The sequence below is a fragment of the Sphaerodactylus townsendi genome, linkage group LG07, assembly GCF_021028975.2.
Source record: "Sphaerodactylus townsendi isolate TG3544 linkage group LG07, MPM_Stown_v2.3, whole genome shotgun sequence".
In the NCBI taxonomy this organism is placed as follows: Eukaryota; Metazoa; Chordata; class Lepidosauria; order Squamata; family Sphaerodactylidae; genus Sphaerodactylus; species Sphaerodactylus townsendi.
Window position 1 is genome coordinate 3,550,017 of NC_059431.1, and position 13,111 is coordinate 3,563,127.

A 13,111-nucleotide genomic window follows, 5' to 3' on the forward strand; every position below is an offset into this window, starting at 1 on the left:
TTCTGGTCGCCACATCTCAAGAAGGATATTGAAGAGATAGAAAAAGTGCAGAGAAGGGCAATGAGGATGATTGAGGGACTGGAGCACCTTCCTTATGAGGAGAGGCTGCAGCGTTTGGGACTCTTTAGAGGGGGGATATGATTGAAGTCTATAAAATTATGCACGGGGTAGAAAATGTTGAGAGAAATTTTTCTCTCTTTCTCACAATACTAGAACCAGGGGGCATCCATTGAAAATGCTGGGGGGAAGAATTAGGACTAATAAAAGGAAACACTTCTTCACGCAACGTGTGATGGGTGTTTGGAATATGCTGCCACAGGAGGTGGTGATGGCCACTAACCTGGATAGCTTTAAAAGGGGCTTGGACAGATTTATGGAGGAGAAGTCGATCTCTGGCTACCAATCTTGATCCTCCTTGATCTCAGATTGCAAATGCCTTAGCAGTCCAGGTGCTCGGGAGCAGCAGCAGCAGAAGGCCATTGCTTTCACCTGCTGCACATGAGCTCCCCAAGGCACCTGGTGGGCCACTGCGAGTAGCAGAGAGCTGGACTAGTTGGACTCTGGTCTCATCCAGCTGGCTTGTTCTTATGTTCTTATGTTTTTTTCAGGATGTGCCTGTGAAATTTTTTTCAAATTTTTTTTATATACATCTATAAAAAGTTCAAATACAGCATATTTGTCATTTGGACTAACAGGATGTACGGTATTAAATACTGCACTTTGAACCAGAGAGACAAGGGAAGGGGAAGGGGTTCGGAAGGGGGGGAGAGAAGAGATGGAGTCTTACAAAACTGGATGGGGGGGGGGGCAGGAAAAAGGAGAGGGAGGGGGAGTGGTGGGGGTGGGGCATTCATTGAGCGATGGTCCCGGTATGTCATATCTCCCACCCCCACTTAATAAGACCAATACATAAACGGAGGGTTCCTTTGTATAAACGGAATGGACGCAGTTACAAACGTTGGGGGGTGTCATCCAGTTTCATCCTGGGGAGGCCACGTGCTCCGGATCAGAGGTGTTGCAGGTGATGCTCTTTTTAAAAACCCCGCCTCCCCCAGCTCTTGATGCACAAGTCTTGGGCTTGCCCGTCATGGTGAAGGGGGGGGGGGTTGAGAGTGTGATGCCGCCTGCCCCTTTTTCCTTGTTTTGCCTGGCTGAGGGCTCAGCAAATCTTCCAGGGGGGGCCAAGGGAGGCAGCCCCTCTCCGCTGGTGCAGGCTCATGACCTCCCCCCCCCCCAGCCGCCCCCTTTCCACGCACTGCCATAGCCAGGAGTCGGCTGCCAAGCGCTGTGGTTGTGAAGCCGGTTCAAGGGCGCATCTTTGGCGTGGAGGTTTAGCTGTATGATCCGAACCCAAGGCCTGCATGGCTGGTGCTCCTCGCTGCCCCCTCCCTCCCCCCTCACAGATCCACTCCCCCAGTCCAAATCTTCCTGCCTGCAGAACGGCCTCTCGTCAGTCCTTTAGAAAGTTCCGCCTTTCAGATGCAGGAAGGTGCGTGTTTGGGGAGGGGGCGAGGCCGAGGGTCTCTGTCTCTCACAGGCCTGGTCCTTCAAGGGTGAGAAGCCAAATGGAGAGGAAGGGGACATGTCCTTCAGACCATGTGCACAACACAAGCAAAGGCCCACGATGTTCCACGCGACCTTCTCCGCAGGGCTTCAAGGCAGAGTCTGAAGAAATTAAAAAAACAGAATGAGGGAAGGGAGAAAGGATTGGCTGCGTTTTCTCACAGGAGGACCCGAATAATTCCCGTCCAGCCAGCCTGACATCCATACCAGGGAAGATTCTGGAGCAGATCATGAGACAGACAGTCTGCCAGCACTTAGAAGGGAATGCTGTGATCACAAAAAGTCAGCCTCCAAGTCACGCCAGACCAATCTTATCTCTTTTTTGGATAGAGTGACAAGCTTGGTAGACGAAGGGAATGCTGTGGACGTGGCATACCTGGATTTTAGTAAAGCTTTTGACAAGGTGCCCCCAGGGGCATAACGAGGCAAACTGTAGCCCTGGGCAAAACCTGAGTTGGATGCGCTACCATGGGCTGCCACCCATACCACGAATTCAAATTGTTTTGCAATTCAGGACATTGGTGCCTGCAGGGGGTGCATTTTTAGACATATCAGACATTTCAGAGTATCACCAGGAGACTGTCCTCATGCTACCCCCCAGGTTTAGTGAGGTTTGGTTCAAGGAGTCCAAAGTTATGGACTCCCAAAGGGGGTGCCCCATCCCCCATTGTTTCCAATGGGAGCTAATAGGAGATGGGGGCTACAGTTTTGAGGGTCCATAACTTTGGCCCCCCTGAACCAAACTGCACCAAACTTGGGGGGTATCATCAGGGCAGTCTCCTGATGAGACCCTGAAAGTTTTGAGACTGTGCTTTCAGAAATGTGCCCCCCTCCCCCATCCTGCAACCCCCATTGACAGCAATGCAGAAAACTCAATGCAGAACAAAGATTCTTGGGCAAATTTCTGGGATGTTCCTGCAGGGGGCGCATTTTTGGATGTATCAGCACCAAAATTTCAGAGTATCATCTGGAAACTATCCTGATGGGACCTCCCAAGTTTGGTGCAGTTTGGTTTAGGTGGTCCAAAGTTATGGACCCTCAAAGGGTCCATAATGTGCCCCCCATCCCCCATTCTTTGCATTTTGGGTGCCCCATAACTCGAGACCCAAGTCCACTAATGATCTGACTTGAAAGGATCCTCTGGAAGCCCCCTTCCCATCCCATCGTTCTCCCTCCCTCTTGGTCTGGCGTCACCTCACTGCTCCCCCTCCACGTTGAGACCCCAGCCCTAAACGATACTCACTAAATAAAGTGAATGCCGAAGGCCACCAGCACTGGCCCAATCATCCAGGAGACGGCCACAGACCCACCATTGGCTCGCCTGTCCGACTCGTAGGCCTGGGTGGTGGCCGGGACCACAAAGGCTGAGGTGCTGCTGGTGGTGGTCTCTGCAAGCAAGGAAGGAGGAACGGAGAGTCAGACGGGCTGATCCCATTAGCTGCACCCTCCCCCTTTGGTTCGACTGCAGTTTTGGACTTGGAGGGCAACACTGCAAGAATATCCCTTTTTTGGTATTTCATTTCATTTCATTTCATTTTTGTTTTGCATTTTGCTTTTACTCAGTGCATTTTCAATAAATCCACCTGGCTTTGGAAATGTGTGGTTTAAAGTAAAGGCAAAAGTAGTCCCCTGTACAAGCATCCATCGATCGATCCTTCCATCGATCCTTCCATCGATCCTTCCATCGATCCTTCCATCGATCCTTCCATCGATCCTTCCATCGATCCTTCCATCGATCCTTCCTTCCTTCCTTCCTTCCTTCCTTCCTTCCTTCCTTCCTTCCTTCCTTCCTTCCTTCCTTCCTTCCTTCCTTCCTTCCATCCATCCATCCATCCATCCATCCATCCACCCACTTTTATTGGCATATTATACAAAGAAAGAAAAGAACAACGTACTCAAGAACAGCCTGTACCCGACCACTATTTACACAGGCATCTTGATGACTTATGATAAGCAGTTGGCCATTATCTCAGTGACATTAAAGTTATCATTTTTCAACAAATATGTCATTTTTTGTTGGCCCAAATAGTCTTTTTGGCTGTCTCATATATAGGAGATAACAACTTAGTCCTAAGAACCATGTAACTGGGTCAATGCAACATGATATGGCCAAGTGACTCTACACCATAGGTGTCAAACTCACGACCCTCCAGATATTATGGACTACAGTTCCCATCATCCTCTGCAACCACCATGCTGGCAGAGAATGATGGGAACTGTAGTCCATAACATCTGGGTGCCACGAGTTTGACACCTGTGCTCTACACTATTCATGCTGCCTGCACAGACTCTTTCTCGACCTGGGATTTTTAGCTGTTGCACTTGAAGAGTCGTGGGTCGTCATTCTTGACCCATGGAGTGGTGTCACATCAGAGTGGTTAAAACAAGACAGCAGAGCTGGTGCAGTCTATCTTCCCAGGGGAGCCTCCCCCTCCAGTTCGTTTCTCTCCTGACGCAGCAGCAGCAGCCCTGGAGCAGCCTCGACAAGAAGGGCAATGAGGATGATTGAGGGACTGGAGCACCTTCCCTATGAGGAGAGGCTGCAGCGTTTGGGACTCCTTAGTTTGGAGAGGAGACGTCTGAGCGGGGATGTGATTGAAGTCTACAAAATTATGCATGGGGTAGAAAATGTGGACAGAGAATGGAATTTCTCTACCTGCAATACTGGAACCAGGACATCCATTGAAAATGCTGGGGGGAAGAATTAGGACTAATAAAAGGAAACACTTCTTCATGCAACGTGTGATTGGTGTTTGGAATATGCTGCCACAGGAGGTGGTGATGGTCACTAACCTGGATAGCTTTAAAAGGGGCTTGGACAGATTGATGGAGGAGAAGTTGATTTATGGCTACCAATCTTGATCCTCTTTGATCTGAGATTGCAAATGCCTTAACAGTCCAGGTGCTCAGGAGCAGCAGCAGCAGCAGAAGGCCATTGCTGTCACCTCCTGCAGGTGAGCTCCCAAAGGCACCTGTTGGGCCACTGCGAGTAGCAGAGAGCTGGACTAGATGGACTCTGATCTGATCCAGCTGGCTTGTTCTTATGTTCTTATGTTCATGCAGCCGCTGCTTGAAGACCGCCACCACCCACAACAGGGAGCCACCCCCACCACCTCCCTCGGCAGCTACTTCTACCCTCGAAGAACTCTTACTGTAAATATTTTTCCCTAACATCCTTTAGGCCTGTAATTTATTATTATTGCGAATCCTGTCCTCTGCTGCCCGTGGGAACAGCTCCCGGCTGGCCCTGATGCGCCACCAGTCCGAACGCCGGCTGGCAACCCCCACCCCCTCCCCATGATTCAAGCACCACAATCCATTTGCACAAGTGGATCAGCCTTCCGGGACTAAGATGCTTGCAACTGACTACGGATTTGAATCAAGACTCACTCGTTGTCTCAAATCCCTGCGAGGAATCATCCACTCCCCACTCCCTGGGAGCGTTCCCACTTGGTGACCCGGCCCAGAACACTTCAGTACCAAAAGCAAGACAGGGGCCCTATCCCAGTCTGGTGGGGTGGGGGCAACAGGAACCGCAGCTCCTGGGTCAGGGTCTAACTATACTGCCCCTCTTAACATCGCCCCCAATCTGTGGCTTCCTTGGGCCATTGACCTGGTGAAGTCCAAAATGACATGTAGTGGGGTGGTTAGAGGGTCAGGAAAGGCTGGAAAAGGAGAATTTGTGTCCAAAAAGACTGGCTTTGTGGATGGAGGGAAGGATTTTTTAAAAAGAAAAAAGAATTTCAAGGTCTCGTAAAGATTAGTTGCAGATGGATAGCCGGGTTAGTCAGTAGCAGAAAAAGATATTCAAGCCCAGGAACACCTTAAAGCCGGCAAGAACATTTCTGGGTCAAATCCCTTAGATAATTTTGTTGGTCTTTAAGGTGCTCCTGGATTCGAATTCAGGATCCTGTAAAGCAGATGGCAAATTGCAGGCAGTGGTGTAGCCAGGGAGGCCCAGGGGGGTGGATCCCTCGGCACTTCACGGGGTGCATTTTGAGGCTGCATCCCCCTTACAACTGCACCCGGCCCAGAAACCCCCATTCCCTAGAGAAGACACTAGGACCCAAGCAGAGCACTCTAAAACAGAGACAGTCCAGCATGCCGCAGGTGAAGGTCCAATTCTGCTTGGGGTACCTTCTAATCTGACCCAGAAAGGCTTCCGGTTCTTATGGGAGAAGGGCGGGTGGGTGGGGGTCTCTTCTGTGGGGGTCCTGCCACGGGCAGACAGGATTCCCTGGTGCATTTCCGGCCATTCTAGCCTCTTCAGGAGCTCCGCAAGTCTTTCTTCCATGCCCCCAAGGTGAGTGTCAACGCCTTTCCCAGGAGGGTGGCAGGATCAAAAAGTCACTGAGAAGGTGCTCCGTACAAAGGGCAGGGGCCAAGCCGAGAAAATCTTCTGCAACATGTGTAGTGAATCCAATCTACACAGGCCCCACCCCACCCTTCTTTGCACACCTAGGGTGACTGACTGTCAGAATGCCGTTACTCTGTCCTGAAGGAGAAGGAAGGGGGGGGGGACTCCACGCCGTGTTCAGCGGGTTTTTTAGTGGTTGTGGGGCTATTTAGTGGTGTCAATTCCACAACTGTTGATGCAATATATAACGGAGCAAATAGAAAAATCCGGATCCCTTTCAGGATATACAATTACGAAGAAGACTCAAAGAATTTTGAAGTTCCTGAAGCAGGAAGAAGATTTTGCCAACGGGACACGTTGCGATGTGACCTTAAATCCAGTTAAATATTTGGCAATGAACTTGACGATGGAAATGAAGCACTATTTAAAAATAATTGTAAAATTATAAAAATAATTATAAACAATTATATACATGGAGGTTATTTAGTGGTTGTAGGACTTTCTCTACTGTGTTTGTGTCTATTTGCTTTGTATAGATGTAAATTCACAAATGGAAATGATAAATATTGTAATCTTTTAGATTGACATGTATCTGTATTGACTGTGTCTTGCTTTCTTGTAATAAAATTTTAAAAAATACAAAAGAAAAGAAAACGAAGCACTATTTGAAAATAATTGTAAAATTATAAAAATAATTATAAACAACTAGCGGGGTCCGGCCACGCGTTGCTGTGGCAATTGTCCTCATCACAGTCTGCAACCCACACAGATGTCCATGCAGGTCCAATGATCCGCAGCATAGCCTTTTGGGGTGGTCAAATGGAATCCCTCTTTCCCTTTTCAATGCACATCGTTATATGGTGCTGTCTTGTTTTTTTAGTATAAGGTCACCCTTTCCATTCCACAACGGAACTGTCCAGAGTGCGAATCCCGCTGTCCATGAGGCTGGTTGACACGAACAGTCCTGGCTTGGGTAAGGCAGAACTGGGGCAAGCAGGCTATCCCAGTCAGGCAGCAGAGGCAGGGGGCTGAGCCACTCAGATCGAGGCCAGCTCCCTAGGTTCTTAAAGGGCCATGTGCAAAAGAAGCAGAGCCGGTAGTGTAGGTTCGCCCCCCCCCCCCCCCCCGTGGATTTTCTTAGAAGAAAAAGGCAAACTCCAGCTCGCTTTTAGTAAAAGAGAGCTCTGGCAAATATGGGTGAGGAAGTGGGTAAGTGGTGGTTGGATGTGAGGGAGGGCAGAGTGAGGTGTGTGAGGATGAGCTGGATGTGTGTTGCGTGGTAGCAGTGGGTGAGGCACAGAGAGTGAAAGTTACCTGCCTGTGAGGGGGGGAACCCCACCTGACGTCTCACATGGCAAAGTGTGTATGTGTTTCACTTCCAGTCATATTACCTAACAGTATTACCTATTTACTGTCTTCACTGCTCATCTCTGCCCATCTGTGGGAACACCTAAGCCTTCATCACAAGCCCTCAGGCCACAGACAGACAGGCTGCACGGACACTCTAAGGGTGACAGTTGAACACAGCCAGCTTCATGGCCTGGTGTGCCAGGAAAAAGACGTTTTACCTGGCTCAGGTATGGACTTTCGGCGATTTGAAGGTCCCATTACCTGCCCGCAACAGGGAGGAACGTCATGTGAAAATTTGGGGGCGATCCGTCCAGTCGTTTCGGCGTTAGGGAGTGACTAACAAAGTCACTGTTTGCTTTTTATATATATAGATTATATACATGGATGAAGATTCAAGAGGATATTTAGTGGTTGTGGCGGTAGTTAAGGAGGTGGTCATGGCTGGTGCGTGGCAGGGGCCGGGGCCGGCACGTCCACCCGCCAATCTTTCTGTGCTGTGATATAAGAGAAAAAGGGAAAGGAACCTTTCCTAAGGTAATTGCAGGAAGGTTGCTCTTTCAGTGCCACTACTGAGGAGAAAGCCAGGTGCGACATGAAAAATATTCTGCCGTTTTCCCCTCCTGCCTTGAACACAAAGACTCCAGCACACATTTTTTTTTATTTTTGTCACTACACGGTTTCATAGCAATGAAAAAGGGGTTCTCAGGACACCCCTGGAAGCTGCTGCTGCCCGAAAAGGGGGAGCTGCTGAAGGCCAGTCGAGGGCGGGGTGTGTGTATGTGTGTGTGTGTGTGGGGGGGGGGGGGCTGTGTCCATCCGTCCTCACCTCCCGCTTCAGATAACCTGTCACAGAATCTGGAAGCAACTTGCTCTGATAAAGATCACTGACATTGTTTGGGGGCACATCATCAATCACCGCGGGAAAACTCACGGTCATCCCCCCCCCCCCAGTAACACTCTCCCCGCCAGCTCAGAAGAGTGCAGAACGAGGCACAAAGTGCAATGGATCAATTTTTGCTCTTCCCCGCTCAGCCACGTGGCAGAGGACAGCATCCCGTTTGCAGACATCCACCTGTTTGAGACGAGGCCGTTCTGCGGCAGGCTTGGGTGCCGCCTGAATCATTCTCGGCTCCGTCCAACAAAGCCCAACAGCCATTGGGGTGGGGGGGTGGTCGAAGGGGGCGAAGCAGACTCCTGAGGAAAGCTTTAGTCAGCCAATGCGAGAAAACTGTAGACCTGGGAGGTCAAACATATGTGGCTTGGGGGCTGCATTCAGCAATTTGAGAGGCCAGCTGAGGCCCCCCCCCCCCGTGCTCCCAACCTGGCCTGGCGAGCCCACTGCAGGGTCACCAGTTCAAGTACACACACCTGGCCAGGTGAGCCTCCTTTGGCTGGTCATTCCAGGCACCCCCCCTTCCAATCTGGCCCAGCTTGCCAGTCCAGGCAGCCCCCCCTGTCCACTTTGTCCTGGTGAGCCCTTCTCCCATGCCAATCTGGGCTCGTGATCCTGCTGCCGCAGAAGGTGGAAGCAGTCCGGGTCTCTCTCATCCGCTGCAAAGAAGGAGTTTGGATGTATACCTCCCCACCCCCCTTTCTCTAAGGAGTCTACAAGGCAGCTGACAAGCTCCTTTCCCTTCCTCTCCCCACAACAGACACACCTTGCGAGGCATGTGGGGCTGAGAGAGTCCAGAGAGGACTGTGACTGGCCCAAGATCACCCAGTGGGCTTCATGCGTGGGAGTGAGGAAACAAATCCAGCCCAGCAGATAAGAGTTCACCGCTCCTGTGGAGCAGTGGGGAATCGAACCCACTTCTCCAGATTAGAGTCCACTTGCTCTTAACCGCTGCGCCACACTGGCTGCGGCTGTGGTCATAGGAGCAGCAGTGGCGTAGGAGGTTAAGAGCTTGTGTATCTAATCTGGAGGAACCGGGTTTGATCCCCCGCTCTGCCGCCTGAGCTGCGGAGGCTTATCTGGGGAATTCAGATTAGCCTGTGCACTCCCACACATGCCAGCTACAGTGAGGCTTGGGCCAGGTCATATTTTCTCGGAGTTCTCTCAGTTCCTCACCTTGCCTTCACAGGGTAAGTTTATTGTGAGGAGGCAGGGGGCAAGGAGATTGTCAGCCCCTTTGAGTCTCCTGCAGGAGAGAAAGGGGGGATATAAACTCTTCTACTCTTCTTCATTTGGAAAGGCCCAATGGCTGGAATCCTGAACCCAGCCGGGTTGCTGAAACTCCCCAAAAGCAGTGAGATGCAGGACACCTTCAGTGAGACATAAATGCAAGTGGCCAGCAGAGGGCAGCATTTGCCCACCAAAAGGCTCAGTGGCCAGCCCACGGCACCACAGAGCGTCTGCCAGCGTTTCAGAAGAGTCCTGACGGCAGGGATCAAAAATATTAATCTGTGGGGCTGAGTTTATTGTTGCCAACTCTGGATTGGGAAATTCCTGGTGATTTGGGGGGCGGGGATTCAGGGGAGGAGGTGGTTCGGGGAGGGATCTCAGCAGTGTGTAGTAAATACTACAGTGTCCACCCTGTAAAGAAGAAGAAGAAGAAGAAGAAGAGTTTGGATTTATATCCCCCCTTTCTCTCCTGCAGGAGACTCAAAGGGGCTGACAATCTCCTTGCCCTTCCCCCCTCACAACAAACACCCTGTGAGGTGGGCAGGGCTGAGAGAGCTCCGAGAAGCTGTGACTCGCCCAAGGTCACCCAGCTGGCATGTGTGGGAGTGCCCAGGCTAATCTGAACTCCACAGCTCAGGCGGCAGAGCGGGGAATCAAACCCGGTTCCTCCAGATTAGATACACAAGCTCTTAACCTCCTACGCCACTGCTGCTCCTTGAAGGTGGCCATAGCTCGACAAGTCCTCTCTTCTGGAGACTAGTGCAGATCTGCCGCTGAGCACCTTCTGAGCCCAGACAGAGCCCTTCTTGCTGGGACTTTGTTTGCTGGACGCCGGACAGCGCTGCGCAGACTGTCTGCATGCAGGCCGTTTGAGCGTTGAAGGGGTCTGCAGGGCTGCAGCGTTTCCCAATCCCCCCTCTACCGTGTTCACCAACAGCTCGACTCGCCGACCGGCTGCAGGTGTGCTGCTTCTTTCATCTCACGGGCATCAATCGCTTGCTTATGGCACCTGGATTGCAGCTCGCCAGGAGACGCGGGGCCAGCATCACGTTCCCTTATTGCATGTTTATCCCCCCATTCCTCCCAATGGCTCAGGGCAGAGTGCAGGGGTCTCCCTTACTCCGTTTTGTTTCACAACAACTTGGCCGAAGAGGAGCGGCTGACCCAGAGAAACCCCCTGGGCTCCCTGCTCGGGTGGGGGCGTGACTCTGGATCACCTGGGCCCCATCTGCCGCACCAGCAACTGCGCTGTGCCGCCACGGGGCCCATCCTTCAAGAGACGATTTGGCAGGATCCCGCCAGGACATCTCGTCCCTCCAAAGAGAACTCGCCTGCAGACCCAGCCAGGGGCGTAATGCCCATTGGGCAAGGCGGGCAGCTGCCCAGGGCACCACCTTGTGAGGGGCATCAAAATGCAGGGTTCGTTTTTGGGTATTTTTAGTGGTTTTCCATTTTTGGCCTGCAGGGGGCGCAGTTTTTAGGCTAGCAGCACCAAAATGTCAGCGTATCATCAGGAGACTGTCCTTATGCTACCCCCCAAGTTTGGTGAGGTTTGGTTCAGGGAGTCCAAAGTTATGGACTCCCAAAGGGGGTGCCCCCATCCCCCATTGTTTGGTCGTGGTGGAATGGCTGCCCATTGGGGGGGGGGGGGCAATCCAACTCAGGTTTTGCCCAGGGCCACAGTTTGCCTTATTACGCCCCTGGACCCAGCCCTGAGTGGAAGCACTGGCTCTCCCGTTGGATGCTCTGCCTGCAGCCCAGCTGCCAAGAACTGACCTCAGCCTCATCACGCCCAGCTACGAAAGTGCACATGTGGCCAGAAAGCCCCGGGGGGGGGGGGGCTTTGGCAAATCTCCCGGTCCTTTCTTATCAGCGGATGGTGTCATTGCCTGATTTCCCAAGCCATCGCGCTGCAGTGCCAGCCATGAGACTCTTCCTTCTGGGAAGCCCGAGACGGAGAGCACATTATGCACTTGGACGCCGGCCCAACTCTTTCCTAGAAGCAGAGCGCTGTTAACTTCGCGGCCGTCTTCGCTAGCGGGCTCCCTCTTGTGCTGCTGCAAACACTGACGTGGAGAGCGCTTGGTCGGAGCACGGGGAAACGCTGGTGGCTCCAGTTGGCTGGGGCACGGCCTTCTTGCAAGGGCACTGTAGATGACTATCTGCCTGATGCTGGATACCACCCAGATGAGGCATGGGGACGGAAGCCCTGGATCACACCGGACTGCCCCCTCTTCAGCCTATCGGGGTCACTCTGGCAAACGAGAGCCCCAGGAATCCTGCTATAAACCCCAGAAAGAGCCAGAATTCTCCTGGCCTCTTGGAGGACGCATGAGGTCCTTCGTGACCCTCGGGGTCTCCCCGGCTGGCCAGGTCTGTCCTGGGCAGCTCAATGTTGCCAGGGCTAAGTCACAGGGAGGTCTGGCAAGTTCCAGCTGCCTTCAAGCCCAGGTGAGGCCTGTCTCCCTGGCCAGCACGCTTGTCTGCCCCTCTTCCTCCATGGAGGGCCACCCGCTGATCTCCCCGCTCCGTTTTAGCATATCAATGACCCTGCGAGGTAGGCTGATCTGAGACAGCCAGGCCCTAAGGCCCTTGTGGAGAGGGGAGAGCTCTTCCTAACGCTGGCCAGATCACTGACCACGGTGACTCTTTGCTGAAGCTGCCACAGACAGGAATTGAACACTCCCCTCCCCCGACCAACCAGTCCTCCTCCCTTACGCTCCCTTCTTCTTGCTCTGGTTCTGGCCAGGGGCTGCCCCACACTTGGCTTGCAGAATGGGCCCGGAGGAGGGGGGGCTCTAACATGCTTGGGCCCCATGCAACCCTCCCACCAGGCCCCCTTCCCCTGGAAGACCCTTCCCCCTGACAACCTGGCTCCCCAGCCAGGACGGCGCCAGGCACGAGTCAGGTTCTGATGCCCACCTGCTCTGTTCCAGTTGTCCGCTTCAGGCCCCGCCCCGCCCCCAGTGCTCACCTGCCCCTTGGGCCTCGGTGGTGAGGTGCTTGGGCTCTTCCGTCCAGGGCGTGGCATGCACGGCCACGCTCCAGTCGCTCCACGTGCCGATGTCGTTGTCCTTGGCCGCAACCTGGATGATGTACTCTTTGCCGGCGTAGGCGTCTGTGATGATGTGGGACGTCCCGTCAGACAACTCGACCTGCAAGGGGCACAGAAGGGGAGGGAGTGTGGGTGGGTGGGTGCGGCTGGCCTTCGGGCTTATGGACACCCACCGCGTCTCAGGACCAAAGGTGGCAACGGGCACTCAGTTGCACGCTGCAAGGGGTACCTGCAAAAACAAGACCTGGCCCTCCTGGTCAAAATTCTGCTCATGACATGAGTTTGATCCCGACGGAAGTTGTTCGCAGGTAGCCGGTTCAAGGTGTGCTCTGCCTTCCAAAGTTGGTCAAATGAGTACCCAGCTTCCTCGGGGGAAAGTGTAGACTGTTGGGGGATACATTGACCAACCACCCCATAAATACAACCTGCTTAGTAAACACCATGATGTCACGTCACCCCACGGGGCAGTGAAAACCCAGTGCTTGACAGGAGGACTGAATTTACCGTTTTAAGAAGAAGACGAAGACGAAGACGAAGAAGAAGAAGAAGAAGAAGAAGAAGAAGAAGAAGAAGAAGAAGAAGAAGAGGAGGAGTAGGAGTAGGAGTAGTAGTTTGTATTTATATCCCCCCTTTCTCTCCTGCAGGAGACTCAAAGGGGCTGACA

General features: G+C 52.7%; 1 protein-coding gene across 1 annotated transcript in view; it reads right to left on the reverse strand.

The window, feature by feature from the left end:
- Positions 1-617: 617 nt before the first annotated feature.
- The window catches only part of CNTFR (ciliary neurotrophic factor receptor), a 57,576-nt gene continuing 45,082 nt past the window's right edge, over positions 618-13,111 (reverse strand). Inside the window, exons 4-6 of the mRNA XM_048504176.1 lie at positions 12,367-12,547; positions 2,807-2,951; positions 618-1,665 (exon numbers count right to left, since the gene is read on the reverse strand). Of these exons, the coding sequence (XP_048360133.1) occupies position 1,665; positions 2,807-2,951; positions 12,367-12,547 (327 nt within the window). The 3' untranslated portion in view covers positions 618-1,664. The remainder of the gene's footprint in view (positions 1,666-2,806; positions 2,952-12,366; positions 12,548-13,111) is intronic.